Raw genomic sequence first — 23,646 nt, 5'->3', positions numbered from 1 at the left:
TTGTAACTGTGGCTTCTGGAACAAGCAAGAGTCAGTCTTCAGGCAGACAAAATAGTCATGGATTGTTTTCTAATTCCTGAAAATTCTCCACTTTGTTGCTTTTATTGCAATCTAGGTAGCACCTCTGTTGTGCAAGCTGGTTATTACCTTTAAAACCTTGTATGGCACACGACTGGCTCTTCCTAAGAACATCTGCCCATCATATGAGATTGGATAGGGCAGGCACTTTCCTAGACCCTTCCCTTGAATGTTGTCATTTAATGGGACCTAGGAAGCTTGCCTTTTCTGTGGCAGCCCCATCTCCCTGAAATCTGGCAGCCCCCCCCACTCTTTTAACATTCCGAAAAGCACTCAAGGCCTGACTTTTTCCTCAAGCACTGGGTTAGGGTGAACTTCGTGAAATTGACCTGTTGTGGGCTTCATGGGAAAGTTTAGCTACGGTGCCAGGTCTTTGGTTTTAATATTTTTAATATTTTTATTGTACATGGATGTGGCTTTATCTCATGATTGTGAGCCACCCAAAGTCTGGTACTGGATGGTAGTCCTGTTTGATTAGAAATTACCTGCTCACCATTTGATATAAATCTGATTAAGGTATAAACTAGATGTTGTAAATAAATATGTATATTCTCTCAATTTTCAGTGATTTCTTTTATGAAACGATAAAGCATTTTATGACTGTGAATTTAGATTATTTGTAGGTTTTGAAGAGGCATGAGGAAAGAAGACAGACAGAAAAGACAGATATAGTTGAACAAAGTACTTGTGTGTATGTTCCTTTGCAAGTAAAAATGCTTTCACTTTGAATCTATATTTTGCCCTGTGGCATTTCTTTGTACAACAGTGTTATAAAATAGCTTTGAGTAAGGCTGAAAATTCTAAAATGTCTAATTGTAATTTTAATCCACATAGACAACTGTATCCAGAGATTAATTTTCTAGTCCCAACTGGGATGCTTTCTTGTTAAAGATCATATGCTTACTTTTTGCCTTGATACACATTAGGGATATAAAACACTTTGAATATTAAGCCAAAAAGGTACTTTAGGGTCAGCATAGGTGCACATGCCCCACCTATCAGTGCTTCTGTAAAGAAGTAGTGTCTTTTCCCAGCCTTTCCCAGTAACAGCATGATGCAATGAAAAGTCGTGTTTGAGTTAAGGAGAGGCTGACAGCATGCCCTTGGCCATTTCTATGTTGGTTTCTTCAAAGGCATATTTTCCTGGGATTGTGTTGCTACTATGGGAACCAGAAAAAGATGCAGTTTCTTTAAGGGAGGGACCAATAGATGCAGCATGCACAATCAAACCTCCTCAAAAGCACCTCTTTGGCTTTGATTGTAAAGTGCAGCAGATCCTTAGTTCATACATTGCCTTAAAACTAAATTATAAGTCATTGGTTTTGTATCATCACTATGGTTTGTAAATCATGGTTTATGGTATTGCATTAGATATGAACTTGCAGATTTCATTGATTCAGCAAAAATAGCTAAAACAAATCTTAGATTAATGTAGATTAATGTGACCCCAAATTATTATGGTTTAAATGCTTCATAAAGAATATTCAGTTTAAAAAGCTAGTTTTGTCAGCTTTTTGAACAATTACTAGAATTTCTTGTTTTCCCCAAGTGATACTTATCTTCACTTTCCTTTTAATAGTTTTACTTCATGCAAGCCTCATTATTTCATTAAAGAAGTATTAAACCTATTGAATAAAAGTTCCTTTGTTTCACTCTATTTAGAATGCAGGTAATCCTTGACTTACAACCATTTGTTTAGTGACCGTTTGAAGTTACAACGACTTTGAAAAAAGTGATTTATGACCGTTTTTCATACTTATGACCATTGCAGTATCTTGATAGTCAAATTCGGACTCTTCACAACATATTTATGATGATTGCTGTTTCCCAGAGTCACATGATCACCTTTTGTGACCTTCTGACAAGCAAAGTCAATGGGGAAGCCAGATTCACTTAACAACCGTGTTACTAAATAAACAACTGCAGGGATTAATTTAAGGAACTGTGGCAAGAAAAATTGTAAAATGGGGCAAAATTCACTTAACAACTGTCTTTCTTAGCAACAGAAATGTTGTGGTCGTAGGTCAAAGACTATCTGTGCTCACTTTTATATTTTATACCTGATTTCACGTAACTTAAGAGTTGACTTAAGTTGACTCAGTAGCATTGTAGGGAGAACATGATAAGATTAAGAACCGATACTGGGATTTTCATTTGTGGCAGAAGTCTCATTTCCCCCCCTCTTCTACACTACTATTCTACCATTGTGTTTTATTTAGCATTTTTGAGAAGCTTCGTTGGTTCATAAAAAAGATTTATGTAAATAAGCTTTTAAGGAGTGTTGCAATGAACTCTGTTCTAGAGACTTTAAAAGTAGAACAATAATTAGAATCACAAACCCATATGTCCTCAAATAAAGTATGAAAGTTAGTTTGTAGTGTTTAAATAGCAGGAAGAAGTCTTATAATAAATAAACACAAGAGTTTTGAACTGAAGAAAATGAAAGCTAACATAAATCACGAGGCTGGCCAAGAAGGATTTTAAGAAAGACAGGGAAAGAATGATTATAATGGTGTTTTTAAAACATACTAAAACAGAAAATTAGTTTTAAGGCAGCAGTTCTATTCATTAGTAAGATGCAGATGGAGTACTTGAAATTCTAGAAAGAAAAGATTTTAACTTCCTTTCTGTGAATTTGTGGAATAGAATAGAGTCCGCTGCAGCATTCAGTAAACAGCTCAATTCACCTGATTGTGCTGGGCATCTTTTTAAAGTGAGTGATGGACAAATCCAACCACTAAAACTGTGTTCTTCTCGTGTTCCTACACCGGTTTGCTGAGGTTTAGTTTTGAAGTGTTATGCCTGCCAATTGCTCTTCAGGCAAACCAGTGAAATTTAAACACTACTGATTATGATTGATTGGAAAATAGTCAATTCCCTGAATTGATTGGGTTATAAATTTAAATTACTTACAAGTATATAAATTGGATCTGTATATCAAACTGTCTTTTCCATTTTTCTTGGGTAAGGAATATGCAGGAGAAATTCTATTTGCTCAAGTTTAAAAAGAGTATGCTCTGTAAACTCTTAATTTTCTGACATTAGTGTCAATGTCTTGCAGTACTATAATCCCTCGGTATAACTCTCTTTCTAACAGCTCTATTTAGTTCTTGTGTAACTACTGAATATCGACTAATAAAACAAGTAAAGACAACCCTGACATCCGTATTTCTCTATTTCCTGGTAGAAACACCTAGTATTCGTGTACTGTACTGCCTTTGTTTTTCACAGTTGAGAGTTGTCTGTCCAAGAGTTCATTAAAGCAAAAAAGCAGGCAAAGAGTATTTGCAGTGGAATATTTTCAATGAGCCTGAGAAACAGCCTGTCAGAAGGCGGGTAGCCAAGAAAGATCAAAAGTCAGAGAAGATTTTGAAACGTTCTTAAACCCTGTATTCTGTTTGACTTTTCTTTTGTAACAAATACTGATTGCTAGTCAGGAAGCTGTTTAAAACTATTAAAATGTCAACTGTACATGGAGACCTCGTAATTTTACAACTTTTTCTGGGTGAGTAGCATTTTTCTGGAAGGACTTGAATATGCATAAAGAATTTACTTTCAGGGAAAGTGCATTCTTTCCTTTGGCAAGTTATTTTAGCTATTCTTATAGTACTACAATAATATTTTAGCTGCCTTTGAACTAAGTGACATAGCTGGAGTTTTATCTCTGTTCAAAAGAATGATTAAGCATACAGCGTTGCAGGTGTTTAGTTCTGGATTTTTTTGTTTTAAAATAGGATTTTCTCAGTCATCCAGGTCATGGTTGTTCCAAAGGTGCTTTTTCAAAAGGCAAATGGCCTTTCTTTGTTTTGCTTGAAGACGCTTCATTTCTCATCCAATGTGTGATGAACCATTATAATAATTTACTAAAGTTGTATGCTGCCTGTCAATGAATTTAGGTGGCTCATAATAATCAAAGAAAAATCAAGAAAACATGAAATATGATAAAAGACGGTAAGTGTGACAGATCAGACTGAGTGACACCCTGAAGCTAGGGTGACAATCTCCCTCACCAAAGGCTCAGGTGAAGAACATAGTTCTTCATAGTTCTTCTAAACAACAGCAGGATGTGATCCATTTGGATCTTGGGAGGAACCTTATCTGAGAGGGCAAGTGCTGCTATAGAAAATGTGCACTTCCAGGATCCCGATAGATTACATTATTTAATTGAAGGAACCCAAAATGTGCCAATCCGGCAGAATCATAAATGGCCAGGCAAATGCTATGGGAGGCAAGTGTCTCTCAAGTAGTCCCTCAAGTACCCTAGTCTAAGCCCTCAAGTAACCAGACCGTATTTATAGGTAACAACCAGCACCTTGAATTGCACTTGGAAGAAAACTAGCAACCAATACAGCTCAGAAAGCAGAGTTTTTACATGACTTGCGCCACTGCATTCAGGAACAGTTAAAGCTTCCAAGTGGTCTTCAAGGGCAGCTCCCTGTAGATCGCATTGCATGAAGTGGCTAAGGCATGAATGACTGTCTGAAGGGCCCTCAACCTAAGAAAGGGTACACCTGTTGGAGTTGCGTAAAGGCTTTTCTGGCAACAGCTGCCACCAGTTTTTCAAGCAAGAGCTGTGAGTCCAGGAAGACCCTCAGACTAGATACCAACATTGAAAGGGGAAGTACAACATCCAAGGTCAAAGATAGAACATTCCCAGATCTAGATGACCCAAATATCCATAGCTGCTAATTGAAATTAATTGGTTATGACTTCTTTAATGATCCCAACTTTCTAGATATTTTTTTAAAAAGTGGTAATAATAAGAACACAACCAGGTGACATAGCTGAGGCCAATAATGAAGTTTTAATGTGCTAGGCAATGATAGTTGTCATGTTGACAACTTTAGAAAACTGTTTATACTATGTGATTGATTGATTGATTGATTGATTGATTGATTGATTAATTGATTATGACATAAAATCAGTCTTGATTTTAGTGGTGATTTCTCTAGTGGTTGAACCGTACAGGATGATGTATACTTAGCTTGAGCCTTCAGAATATCTAATTGAGGACTGCTTTATTTATTTACACTAAAATTTTGAATGGTTGAATCTGGCTATCTATACAGGTCAATATAATATCTTTTTCTTCCCTTTCATTATCAGTATCTGGGACACGTAGAAGTGGATGAATCCAGAGGAATGCATATATGTGAAGATGCTGTGAAAAGACTAAAAGCTGTATGTATACTAATTTATTTTATATCTTTCCAGCTTCAGATTGACATGTCTTTTTTCCAAAAGCACATTATTTATTAAAGTAATAAAAGTATTGCATATTATTACTGAGGAATTGCAGTATAGCTTAGGAAGATTGTTGAAACAATGGCCCCTGGTTGTGGTAGCTATCTCACACCTTAAATAATACCAAGAAACTTTGATTATCAATGTTGTGTTTGAAGACTTTGAAGTATGATGTATCTATTGTCCTTGAGCTCATTATAGTAAAAGCATCTTAGCTATTTGGAATAATTCTGTATTCTAAGCATAGACCAAAATTACTATGACATATATCTGTTCAGAGGTTTTCAGGTAAACAGCTGACATTTGGTTCATAGAGCAGTTTTAATTCTCAACATCTGTTTTCACTTGTGTATGAAGAAATTGAGGGGGAAAGAATGGGATGAAGATTTGAAGTCCAGATTTCTCACTAATAAAAACAGCACATGCCATAATGGTCTTCCAACTGGTATTGTTAGCTTTTGCTGTTTACTATTACATTCTTCTGGAACAGCAGCCTAGACTCTAAAACTAAGTAGCACAGAAAATTTATTTATAGAAACTACATGCAGGACAATTTAAAATACAATAATTTTAGAAAGACACATTTGTTGGGTGACCTCTAATTCAGACTTCCTGAATAAAACCCAGTTGTAGAAGTTAATGTCATCTGAATTTTTCAGTGTTGTTTCTCTTGACTAAGTTACAAGATGCCATTACTACTCTTAACTTGTTTTATCTAATATTTCCAATATCTCAGAGCAGAAAGGTTTAAAAAAAAAAAAAACCGTTAAATATTTTCTAAGCACGTGACCAGAATTGTGCCCATGCAGCTTTTTAAAAATATTGATCCGTAATGCTAATTTTAATGATCTTTTCCCCTTGAAGTCCTTTTTTTCCAACCATAGTTAACTAATAATTGAAAGAAGCTTCTAATGTTACATGGACATCCAGTAGTATGTCACATAGATTAGTTTGTTAAAAACATATCTGAAATGCAGTTTCATAGAGTAAATTCCCATTTTAACCTGATGTATCTCCTTAGGCCAGTGTTTCTCAACCTTGGAAGCTTGAAGATGGGTGGACTTCAACTCCCAGAATCCCCCAGCCAGCACTGCTGCCTGGGGGATTCTGGGAGTTGAAGTCCACCCATCTTCAAGCTACCAAGGTTGAGAAACACTGCCTTAGGCATTCTAAAGTTCTGAAATGTTCCACGTTGGGGAAGGCAGCAGTAGAACATAATTTTCTCAAAACACTCCTTAAAGCCATTTAGAGGTGGTTGAGTCTAGATTTTCTTTTTAAATGTAGCCATGTTATGTTGACACAATACACCAGCCTGTGAATAGCTGCACCCTTTTTTCTGGACTGTTTTAGACATTTGAATGTCTGTTTCTTGCTTCAGTTGCTGTATTCACTGGATTTGGATAATTACTGTACAACAAAAGATTACACAAAACATTTCCCCAATTCCAAAAGATATATCCTGTTTCCTTTTCCTTTTCCTGGGAATACTCAATCCTCCTTTTCCTTTTACATAGGGGAAAAACATATCCAAGCTCAGTTAAACTACAGAGAATGGGAATCTTTTTGTTATTACCTATTCTGTTATGAGGCATTTCATTAATTCTATTTTCAGTTGTATTTTGAATTGCATGTATTGCTATTCAGAATTGTAAAGTTATAATTAAATGGAATGCTTGCTTGGAAATACAGTTAAATCAGTTTTAACACTGTATTGTGCTAACTGCTTAAACTTTGGTCTATATTGAATTCTGTTGGCACGAAAAACATGTCAGACGTTTTGTCAAAACAGTGAATAAATTTTGGAAGGACATGATGGCATGGTCTTGCAAATAATAACCATTGTTAATAGACAACCTAACGTATAGGAGAGAAACTGGAATGGTTGATTCTGACAGTAGGGGAGGGCTGTGATATTAGAGCTGTTTAGCCATTAAGTGGGAATCTTTTTCCGACTTGGCCTCTCCCAATCTGTTCGTGACTGCAGCTTCCAAAATTCCCAACACATCTTTATATTTCCTTCATACTTTTTAATTTAACTAAAGTTGTCTTTAGTTTTGATGTTCTAACATGTCAGGCTTTTGTTTGCAAGTATGATACATTTGTTAATATATGTTCTTGTTTTAGCAGGTACCAGAAACATAGTTTTATTGTATTTAAAATATTAGTGGTGTTTCTGAATATTAACATCCATAGCTATTCTAAATCCATTTTGCATGCTCTCCACCAATAATACTGTCTCTGGATCATCTCAATTTTTTTCATGTTAACATTTTCTAAAAATGAAACTAATTATAGTCTCCCAAACAAGATAGCTTCTGGTGTACCCTCTGAAAGATGATTATATTGATATTTAATGCTTAACTTGGCAGTGTGACAGTCATTTTTAAAAACTATGTGGCTTTATGTTCTTATTATTCTCAACAATTATTTGGGAATTCTGTAAGATTGTACTGCAATAATAAGCTACCTTGATCACTGAAGCATAGTATCTGTTATATATTTTTTCATTATATATTCTGTCTGTGTCAGCAAGAAAATAACTATGATGATTGAAAGAAATCCATTGTTGATTGTACAAGGGCCTAAACTATAAACATCAGAGAAATCCATAGGCATGTGACAGATATGGGAAAATTTAGAGAAAAAAAATGACAACTTGCAGATTTCTAAGAGGGGAAAAATACTCATTTGCAATTGCACATCATATTGATGGAGAGGTTTTCTCCCAACTATCATGAACCTATGAATTTGGAAGGCTATGATCATACGAATAAAAATATTTCATATGCCATACCAATGAGTATTACACAAGCAAGTTAAACTCTTGTTTCTTCCATACCTTATTAATAATTTTGAGAAAAATACATTGAGGCTTTTATTTGTGATTGAAACAGGTAAATAGCTCTAAAATAAGCTTCATGTAAAATGTATACTAATTCTACCAAATTTAATTGCATATCAAATTGTAACATCCATTTATTTAACTGGGCATGTTAAATATACATTGTATGTTACCTCTGCAAACTGGAATTTGGATAACATTGGATAATAAATATAGTAGAGACAGGAGATAAATTGTGCTGTGTAAATTGTGATGTTGGGTTCCAGCTTTCTAGCTAGTACTGGCAAAAAGTAATAAAGGTTATCATTCAGAACATCTGGAGCAGTGTTTTTCAATCTTTGCACTTTAAGCTACATGGACTTCAACTCCCAGCTGTTCTAGCTAGAGAATTCTGGGAGTTGAACTCCACACGACTTAAAGTTGCAAAAGTTGCTATTCCAGTTTTTAGTAGAATACTCATTTTTCTTGACAGTTTATGAAAGAAAATATACAGAAAGAATAATTTGTGTGATGTTAACAAGAATTTAGTATGAAGCCTTTTAGAGAAAAACATTTAGATTCTACTGAGCAAGCCTTGGCATAAAGGCTTACATTTATGCCAGATCAGCTTTAGAAATATGATTTGAGACTAACCAGATGAGTATATAGGCTTGAACATATAGGCTTGAACATTTTTTTAAAAGCAACCCCTCCCCCAATAGCAATATTCATGCTGTTTGATCTCTGTTAATATTTCCAGTTTTCAAAATGTCATACATTAATCTGTGTGTTCCAACTCATCATCATTTGGAACGAGTCCATGTCTGCTGCCAAGTTTGGCTTGTAACCCTACTAAAAGCTAAGGGAATAAACAAAATGAAGCAAACATTTTGCATGAAATTGGATCTGATTATTCTTTTTTTCTTCTTTCCACTGATTTCAGAGCTATAGCCTGTCCTAATAAAAGTCCATGTAAAGCCTTTTATATGCATTTTCATGGGACTTTTCACATCTGCCTGTCACATCCTCTATGGATAACTCTTTAAGCATTCCCTATTTTCCTTCAATCCCCATTTTTATATGTATATGTTGGTTTGAAACCTTGGGACACTTTAGCTACCTACAGTAATAGCATTCGACTTGTCCCCCCTGTTCCTCCAGGAAAGGAAGTTCTTCAAAGGCTTCTTTGGAAAAGTAAGTTTAATGATTCATTGTGTTTGTGCTGTAAGGAGTTACATCCATAGTATAGCATTGTGATATGTATGAGAGCCTACAAAATGGATGGCAACAAAATCTGTCTCGGGAGCTTGTAAAAGGTTCTCTGCTCACCCCTCCCTCAAAGGTCTCCCATTATCATAGATTCTGATCAAGCTAGAATCTTTTGGGCTATATAATTTAAGGTTATATTTATAATTTACATTCAGTAAAAAGTAATTTCAGAATTAATGAATGAACCACTTACCGTTCAAGAGTGCTGATGTTTCCAGCTCTTCTGAGTGTATGCATTTAAAATTTTCATCCTGTCTTTCATAAGGTGACCATCAAGGTAATTTAAGTGTAGATGTTCATTTGGAAAAAATAAGTATTGGAACAAAGCAAAAAAAAAAAAAAAAGGAATGACAGACACAGTGCAGCAAAATTAACAGTAACAAAGAATGGTGATATTAGTTCTATATTGCATTACATTTAGGGGTGCAATACCACAAATATAATGAGATATAGTCACAAAATTCTCAATTCAGTGCTAAACCATAGAGTGACAGATGTTAAAAGATGAACTCTGTGATGCTCAGTTCAGTAAAATTATTATTATTATTATTATTATTATTAGTAAGCAGATACATTCAGAAGACAGGGTTGAAACCAGTTCATTGGAATTACAAGGAAAAAGTATTGGGCCAAAGATTAAAAAGAATTTTGCATGAATGTGAGTTATTTTAACAAAAGACAAACCGTTTCGGAACTCTTAGCTTTTGAAATTAAGAAATCCAAGTTCAAAAAAGTTTGATTTTGCATACATAAATTCAAATAGATTCTCTGAAATAAAACTGAGTGATGCTCTTCTATGACTAAAAGTGTTTCCTTTATTTCATTGCACCTTATCTGTGGTTATGTAACTTTTCTTAGCATCTATGGTGACTACTATACTCTACTATAAAGTTGTAATCCCTTCTTGGAATAGAAAATTTTACTTTAGCAGTAGGACACTTTTAGATATTCACATAATTATTTTTTAATCCTTAATAACCCTGTCTATACGAAAGTCCAATTTTATCCTTATTTTGCAGATAGAAGCTATGATTGCTTGCTTAATGCTACTTTAATTAAATCATGACAGAGGTGAAGTTTGAAGGGAAGATAGCAGGATTCCTAGTTTAGTATTTTCATAACTGCAAAAAGCAAAGCCATCCAATATTTGAAGATTAAGCTTTGGCATGATTCATGATGAAGACACTTTACTACATAATTAGATGAAAAATCATAGTACAATTATGGCCAGAAAAGCAGAACTTAAATGGAAAAATTAAATATTTTTGATAAATCTGTATGTTATAATGCGTATAACAATCTTTTACCATACATGTTTAGTCTTAGGCTAAATTTTAAAGCTGTAAATAGGTTCACAGTAAGCTCTAAAGATGTACAGTAGGTGAAAAAGCAAACTAAACAACTATTGAATATTCTTTTTTACTGCAGTAAAAAAATACCAAATTAACAATATTTTAGTCACTGATCTGCCAAGTTATATAAGCTGAGAATTTAGCAAAGCGTACCATATAAAAACACGGCTGAAATAACCTTAGCTGTATGTAACGTATTGTTACGTAAGCAAATTAGGTTATACAATACAGGACAGAAGGTGAAAACTGTTACAATCACTAAGCATATTATCTGTGAGAAATATATTTCTCTACAAAGAAGGGTGAATGCAGATAATCAAACTGCTCTTTTCTTTTGGAGCTGTGCTTCCCATTATCATTTCTGGTACGTTCCTTATTATAATTTGTGTTTGTGCTGATTTCTAAAAGGCCAGTTTGGATGATGGATTTATGTATTTATTTCAATTTCTGTAGCTGTCCACCTCACATACATGATTTTGGACAGTTTACAACAACTAAAACAATAGATGACAGCATAAAAACAATTCACCGATGTGTTACATCACTCACAGGAAGCTTCCAGTCAGTAACTCACAGAGTTACTGTGAGAATGCGATGGATTGACTTTAAGGAAAGGCAGGATAAAAATGTACTAATCTGGAAAGACCATTGGTATTTCTGGAAAGATGGTTTAGATGTTTTAAGTAAGTTCATAAAAGGTGGGGTGGGAAAGGTAGGATTTTAGTTTCCATATTTATAGAAATATCTATATATCTGCAAGGATTACCTTCTATTACCAGTTATCTTAAAATAAAAGTTAGGCAGTAGAAGTGCTTATACCTAACATGAGCTCTTGGGGAAGGAGTAGGCTAAATTATGAAAATGTTAAACTTAATGGCAGTGTTATGCATAATTCCTTTGAGAGGAACTTGGGTGGAATGTTGAGATAAAGGAAAAACGAGAACGTTGACTGCTAAAAGTTGGAAGGGGGAAAGCTACTTGTGATGTAACTCCTTAAGCATCAGAGTTAACTGATGGTTTATTTGGTTTTAAATAGGTAAAGAATTTGAGTTTGAATTCTTTGCCTTTATATGAATTTTTTTAACCCACTTGACTCATCCTGTTCTTTCCCCTTCCTTTTGCACTGTGTTTTTAAAAACTGGCTTCAGCTTGGTTCTCTGGAGCTCTTTCTGTTTGATCTGAATATCTGGCTTTGGGCATTCCTGCTGGAGTTGGATATCGTCTCTATGACTTTTGTGCTTCTTGGAAAAAGGAAATCAGAATTCAGTTTGTTTAACAGCCTAGCAATAATCCTTTTTTTCTCTTTTTCCTTCCCCGCAAGAGTGGAAAGAAGGCAGTTAAAGCAGTCCTGTGGGTTTCAGCAGATGGACTCAGAGTTGTGGATGAGAAAACAAAGGTTAGCTGCTGTTTGGATTTGAGTCTGCATTGATTAAACAAAATGTTGTCTGATCCTTTCATATAAGTCAATACAAAATTTTATTTTGTCTTTTAAGGTCTTCAGTGAATAAGTGTATGCCTGAACTCATAAAAGCAATAGGGTAAAAAATCCTGATATTAAAGAAATATTGAACTGTTAAACACTTGGTTTACTGGATCTATGTTTACTGGATATGATAGGAAAAAAAACATACAAAATCCCACAATTGGCTGAATTAACAATCTGCTAATACATAAATCATGATGCAGAAACTACAGTCCTTGTGCTAAGATCTTGAGGTACCTCACTTAATTCTTCACCCTAGTTCTGAAGGACTTGCTGTTAGTACACTTTGTATAGAATATTCAGACTAAATATATATCCACTTAGCCATCCAGCCCCCACTTCGTTAGCTTGTTAAGCAGAACGTCATGAGACATTCTGCTAAAACCAAGGTATTTTATAGCTGTAGTATTCTCTTAAAATACCCAGCCAAAAATTGGAAGCTTAGATTGGCAAGACTTATTCTTGGCAAATCTATGTTGACTGTGAGTGCAGGTAGTCCTCGACTTACAACAGTTCATTTAGTGACTTTTCAAAGTTACAATGGCTCTGAAAAAAATGACTTACAACCGTTTTTCACGCTTACTACCGTTGCAGCATCCCTATGGTCACATGATCAAAATTCAGATGCTTGGCACCTAGTTCATATTTATGATGGCTGCAATATCTTGGGGTCATGTGATCCGCCTTTGCGACCTTCTGACAAGCAAAGTCTATGGGGAATCCAGATTCACTTAAAAAACCATGTTACTGATTTAACAAATGCAGTGATTCACTTAACAATTGTTAAGTGAAAGTCGTAAAATGCAGTAAACTCACTTAACAAATGTTTCACTTAGCAACATAAATTTGGGTCTCAATTGTGGTCGTAACTCAAGGACTACCTGTAGTTCTTATATTGTTTTCAGGCTGCTTACAGATTGATATACCTATAATCTCTAGAATATTCCTGAGTGTGGTTGTTAAAATAACCAATCTATAATTTCCTAGATTTTCATTTTTTTTCTTTTGAAAAAAAGGAGATTTTCCCCCTGCAATCATCTAGCCCTTCTCTTTTTTTCCATAATTTTTCAAATATAATAGAGAAAGGTTTGACCAGACCATGAACACATTACTTCAATTCATTTGGATGTAATAGAGATTTAAACATTCAAAATAAATAGGTATTCTCTGACCATTTTGTATTGGTCCCAAAATTAAATGATTCTTTTCATAATTGTCTTGTAGAACACATACTTTCCTGTTAGCGAAGAATGAGTCAGAATAGGATTCGAGTAGCTCAGCCTTTTCTTTGTTACCTTATTCCCATTTTGCTGCCTTCAGTGAGCAGATGGCATGCTGATCTCTTTTTCTTTTTAATATCCGAAGAAGCTCTTTTTGTTTTTCTTGGCATCACCAATCTCAGCTGATAACTGTGTCCCCCATTGCTACTATTATATGTCTCTTTGAAAGAACTTCCGTTTGCATTTGGAGAGTATCGGCTACATTTTCTCCTTGGCTGGGAGGCAGTAGGAGACATTAACTTTATTTGTTCCTCTGTTTATTTTAAATTTAATTAAATTCATGTTTACGGTGTTGCTAGCTTTGCTCATATAGATTTCTTAGCAAGCTTCTAACACACAGTGAAACTCCGCATCCTTTTCTAATAATGCTTCTGTTCATTTTGAACCAATTATATCCTTAAATTATTGTACTCCCATTGTATAAATCATCCATCCAGGTCCCCATTATTTCTATGAAAACCTATTTGTATTAGAAGTTAAGTTTGATCTTACGTATTTCTTCTATGCTGAGCATTAGTGCAGAGATGTTGAGGTTGTAAGCCAATGTTTTTTTTTTATTGTTGCTTAATAGGTTACTTTCTAGCAACATTGTCAGCTTCTTCTAAAATACATTTGTAGATCTGTAGATTTACAACACATCTGAAGATCTTACTATCTACAATTCCCACAGAACTCATTTTAAAGCCCTTCTGATCAAGCTTGCCAAACTTCAGCTAAATAATATGTTACCGGTCCTTGAGAGATGCAACATATCCTATACCAGAAATCTGTATTGATAAAAACATTTACCTGTATTGGGAAAACATTTTTGTTTTGAAAGACAAGTTGAAAAACATATTGCTGTGGTATTCCAAATTCCTGGAATGAGTTGAAATATATCGTCCTTTTTTTTAAAGGATCTTATAGTTGACCAGACAATAGAGAAGGTCTCCTTCTGTGCTCCAGATAGGAATTTTGACCGAGCGTTTTCTTACATATGTCGAGATGGTACTACAAGACGTTGGATATGTCATTGCTTTATGGCTGTAAAAGACACGGTAGGTTTCCTTTTTACATGATAAAGCGTAGTATGTCATGTACAAATCAATACTGGGTGGGGAATGTTTCCTGGATTTTAATTCAACTTTAGTATATAAATTATACAAAATTAAAAATGCATGATTTTTATTTGCTGGAAGCTTGTATTATGGTCTTGTGTGGTATATCAATTGTGTGTTCACCACCCAGTATCCTAATTTATTGTGGCAGTTTATAAATTCAGTAAATAAAGAAAGCCCATTCATAAATCTTATGGATTTGAATCTAAATATATTAAATTCCTACAGATTGTAACAGTCCAGTGTGTAAGTTGATACGATTGATGGACTTGCTATGTACAAATTATTTAAAATGTGTAAACTTAACACATTTTAACATGATTTTTGTAACAGTATTTTAGTAGGTATTTGGTCAACATATTTTAATATCACAAATAAATAAAAGTATTCAGTCTCCTTTTCTCCAAATGGTTAAAAATCATGTGATTTAAAACTGGTTTCATTTGTTATTCTGAACCTTTTAGGTTGGATTTTACACAAAAAGGTTGATTATATGGAGTGCCAACTATCATTTGGAAGTAGTTGGGTGGTTTCTGGTTTCATTTCTAATTAATGTGAGATCTTTTTCAGGGCGAGAGGTTGAGTCATGCAGTTGGCTGTGCATTTGCAGCGTGTTTGGAGCGAAAGCAAAAGAGAGAGAAAGAATGTGGGGTGACAGCCACCTTTGATGCCAGTAGAACCACTTTCACAAGGGAGGGGTCTTTCAGGGTTACTACGGCAACTGAACAAGCAGAAAGAGAGGAAGTCATGAGACAAATACAAGACATCAAAGGTAATAGAATACAAATCTGGCCATTTGAAGTATAGGTTGGATTCTTTCAAATGTTATAGATATTTGCAGGCCATATGAAGTATCAATGAGATGTTCAACTATAGTGGCAGGTGTAACAGTCATAATGTATTTAACAAGCATTTCTTCGTGTTCTGGAAGACGTAGCAAATTTCATTGTTTTTGTATGTTTTCATTGTGTTTATATGGTTGATGTTTTCTTCATTTCTGCTCTTCATCTTTCTGGAAATTCCTGTGTCTCACCCAGATATGGAGAAATATCTCTATCTTGGTAAAATGGGGGTGTAATGTTTGCCAAAATGGAAGTCAGCTATTACTGTTTTACTGAAAAATGTTGAATATAATCTGATACCTACTGTATCTAACAGTGTGTAATTCAGTCAGTCTTTAATCTCCATATGAAAATAGGACCCAGGATAGATTTTGGATCTCATGTCTTCATAAAGCATTTTTTATCATACCAGTCTGAAAAAGGATTATGTAGAACTCAAAAGTATGTCCATTGTTATGCATTGATTTTGCTAAAAATAGCATCCTATGAGGATTTTAATTGTTTTCCACAAACTAACACTACTTTCTTTTTTGGCTAGTTTTGAGAAAATGAATCATAGTCAAAAGATCAATAGGTTAATGATAATTATTAAATTGGCCTCAAGAATAAAACATAAACATGTTTTATATATTTTGTAAATAAATAGGAGTTTGCTATTTGTCACAAAGAAATAGAATAATTAGAGTTTGCCTTTTGAATATACATTAGAGAGGGAAAAATGTTTTTGACTTTTTTTTTACATCGTTCTGAACATAGTTCTGTGTACCTAATCCCATGTTGTCAAATAATGAAGGAGAATCACCTGTTTTAATGGTTTCCAGTATTTGTGACCTGATGATCTTGACCAATCTGTTTTGCATGACCAAAAATAATCATGACCAATCTGTTTTGTAAAGACCAGAATATTTATTTAAAAAGTTACAAGCAGAGTGGTGGGTTGCTACCATTTTGCCCCGGATCAGGTGAAACGGTAGCGGCGGCGGGAGGCTCCGCCCACCCACCCGGATGCTTCTGCACAGAAGCGTCGCAAGCACGGGCGTGCAAGTGTCCATGAGCAAACTGGTAGCGACGGGTTTTGAAACTCGCCACTGGTTACAAGCCAAGTAAAATTTGAGTGGCTCTCATCGTTCTCACTACAAAATAGTGAGCGTGCAATCTAGTTAGCTGATTCCTCTTTCATCGTGTGTGATATTTCCAGTGCATGCCCAGACAGGAAAGGCAGAGTTAGAGTTGGCATTGGAGCTTGGTATTTTCCAATCCTTATTTAACCTTCTGATATCAACCTCTAAGTGTAAGCTTTATAAATTAAGTAGAAAAACAAGACAGGTTACAGTCGTTATATACCTTTTGATGATCTCCATATACTATGGAACGTATATCATACATTGTTATTTTAAAATAATTAATATGTATGATTACAAAGCGGTATGAAAAATGTAGCTTCATTGAGAGGAAAAAAAGCCTAGACATTGTTGTCCCATGAAAATACAGTATATAAAGCTGAGGGCAACATTTTAATATTTTCCTATTCATGTGCAAAAAATTCAATGGCTCTGTGATATGATGCAGGTCTGACCTCTGGTTTCTAGAACTGTTACATACCCAAATCTGATTTTTATCTCATTTTTACAAATGAAGGACTAAGAGCACATACTCAGCCATATATACTCCTTTCAGATTGGGGCTGCAAACGTAAATACTTAGTAACACATGCCAATTCTTCAATAAAATAAATCCTATGTATGCTTTTTTGCCCCTTGAGATAAGAAAGTTTAATTGATAGTTGAAATGTTAATTAGGTAATATCGTAAATTAAATCATTGAACTGTATTTGCCTTATGTTAAAGATGTAAAGACTAAATAAGCCAGAAGCTATATTTTGCATCAAGAATGTACTTTTTCATGAACTAAAAGAAAAAAATTAAAAAAGATTAGTTTCAAGTATTCATGCTCTTCATTTTTAAAATATTTCATTACAGTTGAAACAGATGTGAAAACAACTACTTCAAGTGTTGTACCTGGCAATACGGCTCCATCTCCAAGTTCGCCCACTTCTCCTACTGCTGAAGTTGCAACTTCTGCTGAAAAAGAATCCAGCAATCCTCATGCCATCCCTCGGCGACATGCTCCTATTGAACAGCTTGCCAGGCAGGGGTCTTTCCGAGGTTTCCCTGCTCTTAGCCAGAAGATGTCTCCGTTTAAACGCCAACTTTCTCTACGAATCAATGAGTTGCCCTCCACAGTGCAAAGAAAGACTGACTTCCCTATAAAAAACTCAGGTAGGATAAAAAATTTCCCAATTCCTGTTTTGAGTATTTGAGAGAGAACGAATGCTGGTTTAATTCTCTTCAGAACTTCCCTTGTTTCTCGTTTGATATGTCACTACAAGGTGCAATTATGTTGCTGGTTTTATGACCTCCGAGTTGTAATATTAGATTAGAAACTAATAGGTTTCTTCTAAATATAATCAGAATTTCTAGATAACATCACATATTGCCAAATATGGGTTTGATATCTGTATTCAAAGTTTATTGACTGCGGTTAATTACCTTTCAACTATAAGGAGTCCACTTAGTCAAAAACATGACTGGCTTCTGTCAGCATATCTTGAGTAATATATATTTGCAATGATTAATGAGTTAAAGGCTTAGCTTTTGCAAGTGAAAGTTGTGCAGCATTGATAATTATTCTGATATTTAATATGGATGTAAGTACTCTGAGAAACTGACATAAAATCAGAATAATTGTAACCTTCATGCTCATTCCCCAAATTTTTCTTTGTTCTTAACTTTTCCTCTTAGGGTTTTCAGAGGACAGATGTAGTTTTTCCTAGTCATGGGGGGGGGGGGGAGAAAGATCAAAGAATGACATTGTGAAAAAGCAGGAAGGTGCCTTTGTATTATGCCGGGCCATATCTGTGCAAACTTTTTTTTTCTGCTTTCAGTTCCTGAGTCTGAAGGAGAAGTCGATAGCATTAGTTCATTATGCTCCCAGATTACAAACGCCTTCAGCATACCATCTGAAGATCCTTTCTCCTCTGCCCCAATGACAAAACCAGTAACAGTGGTTGCGCCACAGTCGCCAGCTTTTCAAGGTGTGTGGCCTCCAAACTTGGATGCATGTGATACTTTTTATACATGCAAATGCTGTTTTCCTTTTGTGTGCTGGCAAAGTAATGTTTTAAACCATCTTGCAGCTTTTTTGTTTGCATCTGGAATCATTCTGTTTTAACTAAGTTATTTGCTTGTAAGCTACTTGTATGTGAAATTCCTAGAAAGTCAAGGACATACTGAGAACAGTCAGTTACATGTTAATAATAGGAAAAAAATTAAAAGGGAAGGCCACATCTTTCAGATTTTACAGATAAAATATTACTATGTAAGAAATTATATGCAATTACCCATTTTCCAGTCTCCTGGATCTTAAAAAACAGATAGATGAATGTAAAATAAATATAAAACCAGTAAATTTGCTACCTGTTGCTTATTTTAAAGAACACAAAGGCTCTAAAGCAGGGGTGAAATCCAGCAGGTTCTGACAGGTTCTAGAGAACCGGTAGCGGAAATTTTGAGCAGTTCGGAGAACTGGCAAATGCCACATCTGGCTGGCCCCAGAATGGGGTGGGAATGGAGATTTTGCAATATCCTTCCCCAGGAGTAGAGAGGGAATGGGAATTTTGCAGTATCCTTCCCCTACCATGCCCACCAAGCCACATCACACCATGCCCACAGAACCGATAGTAAAAAAAATTGGATTTCACCACTGCTCTAAAGTTGAAGAGATGTTCTCAGCTTTGATGTTAGGTAACAATCTTTATGTCTTGCTTTTATATCTTATAAATGAGATGCAACTTGCAGTCAAATCTTTGAGACAGTAACTATCTCACTGCTGGTTTTAAATAATGAAAGGCAGCTGCTGATATTCGAAATAATTTTCTTTCACCAGAATACCGATAAAGCAGGATGTTTCAACCCATTACTTTGTCCTTCTAAACTTACTCTGAGAGCAAGGAATAAAGTCAGAACTTCTAAGTCCACAAAACATCCTTTAAAATATTAGTAAATATCCTAATTATCTTCCAAATGAATTAACAATAAGAGCCTGATAGTACAGTGGACTAAAGCACTGTTATTAACATCTACTGCTTGCAATTACTACAAGTTCAAATCTCACCAGGCTCAAGGTTGACTCAGCCTTCCATCCTTTCAAAGGTAGGTAAAATGAGGACCCAGATTGTGGGGGCAATAAGCTGACTTTGTATAAATGTACAAAAGTATGAAGGCTATTGCTTAACGCATTGTAAGCTGCCCTGAGTCTCTGGAGAAGGGCGGCATATAAATTAAAGCAAAAAAAAAAAATTGTGTCAAATAAAAAAAAAATGCTTGTAGAATATTAGTGGACAAGCATGACTAAGTGCTTGATGTATGTTGCATGCTGGCAAAACCATGTGTTATTTTCAACATTCCAGTCATGTGCATGCCTTGCATGAATTAACAGCATTGATGTTGTCTGCTCCAATTTTAGTCAATGGCATTGCCTCTGCCTTCCATGTGTTTGCTGATAAACCAGCTCAAACTACTATAGCATCTACAGCAATACCACTTCGTGAATCCAATCCCTGGGCTCAGTCCCCTGCTGCTCCAGCTGTTGCTAAAACTGGAGCTGTAGCTTCTCCTTCTGGTAAGACTGGGCACTGATCTTGGCGTGTTGCTTTTAGAAGCTTAACATTTGTGATGCTGGATTTGAAAGACTTTGATCTGATTTAACAAAATGGTTCTTAAGGATTTTTTTAGATATATCCAGAAGTACAGTTAAGGGAAAGTAGAAGAACTGGACATTTAGATGTATGTGGAAATTAAATTAGTAGGTGTATAGGTAGATAATATAATTAAATACATAAACAACATATTAAAGCTTACTAGAAGAAAAGGCTGTTTCAGTAACCAGTAACTTTAATGTAAAAAAATGGCTCTTCACAAAATCAGTGATTTAGTGTTATGAATTAGCACTTGGAGTAATTAACATTCTAATACAAATATACAAGATTCCTAGTAATTTAGAAAACTATTTGAGGATCCAACTGTAAGCCATATTAGATTTTTTTTTTTTAAATCAAAGAGATATATGTTTCTAAAGCCATACAGTTTTCTGCCATGGAAGATTAGTATTTTTCATGTATTTTTATTTATTTAAGCAAAAGGTGCAAGGACTATTTCACATGATTCTATCAGATTCCCACAGAATTTAATTAGCAATCCAGTCCCTGCATATTGGTCTCATATCTCCATTATAATTTCATGTCTTTTTACTTGAGGCCTTGTATCCAAACTGGATTATGCACATTTCTGTCCAAGGGATGAAGGGTATAATTTACCTGTTATTGTAGATCAGTTGACTTGGCTAACAGTCCTCCTTTAAGACATTAGAAAGAGAAGTTGGACATTGAAATTGAAAAGATGGGAGCAAGCCCATAACTTGTTTAATTAAATGCCCAGTTCTAGTTTCAGTTTTAAAATCTTTGTCAACGTAACTTCATACATACACTAGTTAAAGTATGTTAATCATTGTTATGGATTCTTTACTACTGACCGGCAATAGGAAATCAGCTTTCTATACCTGATGGTGGTTAAAAGCTACTTCAATTCCTCATCAAATTGTTCTGAAGAAAGGGAAGAGAGTATCTTGCTGAGGTTACATCCTGTTCTTAATTTCTTTTCACAGGTGCTGACTGGAGTGCCGACTCGGGGGAGGCCTCACCAAATCTGTTTCAGGCAAGCCACAGACGCACTCCCTCGGAGGCAGACCGTTGGTTGGAAGAAGTATCTAAAACTGTCCGGTCACAGCAGCCTCAGGTGCAGTCCCAGCCTCCAGCTCCCCAGCCGCTCCTCCAGCCTCCTGCGGTGGTTTCTCAGGCAGCACCAGCTTTTCCAGGCGGCACTTTCATTGCACCTCCACCAGTGCCTGTTGGGGTGGTGCAGCCCATGCAGCCTACGTTTATCCAGGCTCAGCCCTATGCGGTCGCAAATGGAATGCCCTATTCAGCTCCCAGTGTAACCATGATTGGGATCACCCCGTCCCAGATGGTAGCCAATGTCTTTGGCACTGCAGGTCACAGTCAAGTGTCCCATGCTCATCAGTCACCTAGTCTTATAAAGCAGCAGACATTTCCTCAATATGAAACTAATAGCGCTACTGCCAGCCCTTTCTTTAAACCCCCTGCCCAGCAGCTCAATGGCTCTGCTGCTTTCAATGGTGCGGACCCTGCCAAGTGGCCCACAGAGGACAAACACGCTCTTCCTCCCGGAGCTGGCCAGCAGGTGGATCCATTTGAAGCACAATGGGCAGCACTGGAAAGTAAATCGAAACAACGTACTAATCCATCTCCGACTAACCCTTTCTCCAGCGAATTACAGAAGACATTTGAGATAGAACTTTAAGCGGTCCTGTGGCTTGTACTTCATCTCTGTGTATGTGTGTCTTGGCATTGGATGTAAGAGTATACCGGGGGCAGCATTTTTTAATCGCTCATGTCCCTCTCTTTGGAATTAGGTTGGGGATAAAGAGAGGGGACACTCATGGAAAGAGGCTCCTAAACCCAGCCTTTTGGGGTATAATCCAGGAAACATACCCCTTGCCACCTGTTTGGGAATTTGAATGGCAAAAGGAATCTGAAAAGGGCTGAAGAAGGGAGTTGAACCTGAAGCCTTTTTTCCGCAGAAACTTCAGGAAACCTCACAAGCTGAAAAGCAAATGACTCACCACTATCTTAAGAATGTGTCTACCTTCCTGTGAATGGCCCGTTCCCTTGGGGCGAAAACAGAGGTTAGGGAATCGTGGCACAGTAATGAATGGGCTGGTGGAGAAAACCTGCAAGCTGCTCAGAATATGCTATCAGTGGGAAAAGGATGAGCTTCCATTTCAAGTAATTATATATAGAATAAAGCCAAAATCTTTATTTTTATGCATTTTAGATTATTTTAAATAGTTCTAGTTATTAAAAGTTGAATGAGTTGTAAGTAATCTTGCCAAAGTTATAAAAGGGGGTTGGATGTAAAATTGTACATAAGATTGATTTATCACTGATTCTTACAGTCAGTAATATGGGAATAGGGTAGGGAGCGGAGTTCCTAGCTTGTCCCTCTCTGTATCATTGTAAGTAGCATATTGCAACTACAATCATGAATCATGACCAATTTTTTTTAAAAAAAATCATTGTAGAGTAGTGTAAGAACAGTATTGTCTTGGTTTGAAAACAATTGGTAAATTTTATCTTTTTTTTAAGCAATCAAACTAGATATTAGAGTTCATATAGGTTCTTTCATGTTCTGCTGCAGTTTATTTGTCTTACATCTCTTTTAACACTACTGTGACAACTGTAATTATATTTACAATCAGGTCTACTTATGAACCCATTTTAGGTGCATTAAATAGAGTTTAGATTTTTTTTTAAAAAATGCTTTTCCCATTGTTATATGTGAAAGCTTATAGCTAGACTGCAGCTATTCCATGTTCTTTCCTCTGGCAAATCATGAAGTCCATCTCATTTTTAATTTTACTCTTAAAACTTGGCCTTACAAGCAAATGTAAGTTATATATTTGTACTGATGATTTATAATCTGCTTTAACAGAAATAAATGTTGGTAGTAGATTATGTGTCTTTCTCAACAGGTTTCCTTGTTGTTTTCCTGCAACCGGTTTGATCTCCATTTTATTTGGTGTATAGATCACCAAATTTTAAATGTTTGATCTACTAATAACAGGGCAAGATATATACTCCCATTTGTATCTATTGCTTAAAGCAGGAATTGCAACTTCTGGAATTTTAGCTTGCTTTTATTTTGAAATTTGTATTATATTTCTTATGTCCCCAGAAGAATGTGGTTCCTACAAATTGCCACATTTCCCATTAAGGGATTATCACCGTGTTATTCAGAAATAGCCCTGAAGAACTTTGTATTTGTTCTAGAGCATTGTTCATTATCTAGAGACATAAACTGGTTTTGCTCAGTTTTAGTGTGTCTTAGTACATAATGGAACTTAATGGTATTTGCTGTTTAAAGTTACAGTACTTAAGTGGTTTGTTTCAGTACAAAGCATGCTTACTCTAAAACAAAGCTACCTCAAATGTAAGTGCATGTATGGTGGATGTATGAATTTGGACTATGCCATACTGCACTTGA

General features: G+C 35.6%; 1 protein-coding gene across 4 annotated transcripts in view; it reads left to right on the top strand.

Annotated features, from left to right (window-relative positions):
- The window catches only part of NUMB (NUMB endocytic adaptor protein), a 68,627-nt gene extending 45,409 nt beyond the window's left edge, over nucleotides 1-23,218 (top strand). Inside the window, exons 3-11 of one of the 4 annotated variants that reach the window (XM_070939746.1) lie at nucleotides 5,185-5,259; nucleotides 9,305-9,337; nucleotides 12,086-12,160; nucleotides 14,424-14,564; nucleotides 15,195-15,396; nucleotides 17,446-17,745; nucleotides 18,411-18,560; nucleotides 19,991-20,146; nucleotides 21,188-23,218. In XM_070939746.1, coding sequence (XP_070795847.1) covers nucleotides 5,185-5,259; nucleotides 9,305-9,337; nucleotides 12,086-12,160; nucleotides 14,424-14,564; nucleotides 15,195-15,396; nucleotides 17,446-17,745; nucleotides 18,411-18,560; nucleotides 19,991-20,146; nucleotides 21,188-21,903 — 1,848 coding nt within the window. In that variant the 3' untranslated portion in view covers nucleotides 21,904-23,218. The remainder of the gene's footprint in view (nucleotides 1-5,184; nucleotides 5,260-9,304; nucleotides 9,338-12,085; nucleotides 12,161-14,423; nucleotides 14,565-15,194; nucleotides 15,397-17,445; nucleotides 17,746-18,410; nucleotides 18,561-19,990; nucleotides 20,147-21,187) is intronic. The other 3 variants (XM_070939754.1, XM_070939762.1, XM_070939770.1) reach the window with 3 other exon arrangements.
- Nucleotides 23,219-23,646: the final 428 nt, after the last annotated feature.

Source organism: Pituophis catenifer, unplaced genomic scaffold, assembly GCF_029215685.1.
Source record: "Pituophis catenifer annectens isolate HBS135680 unplaced genomic scaffold, rPitCat1.0.hap2 SCAF_1, whole genome shotgun sequence".
Classification (NCBI taxonomy): domain Eukaryota; kingdom Metazoa; phylum Chordata; class Lepidosauria; order Squamata; family Colubridae; genus Pituophis; species Pituophis catenifer.
The sequence above is the reverse complement of the archived record's forward strand: the minus strand, read 5'-3'. Positions and strand labels throughout refer to the sequence as shown.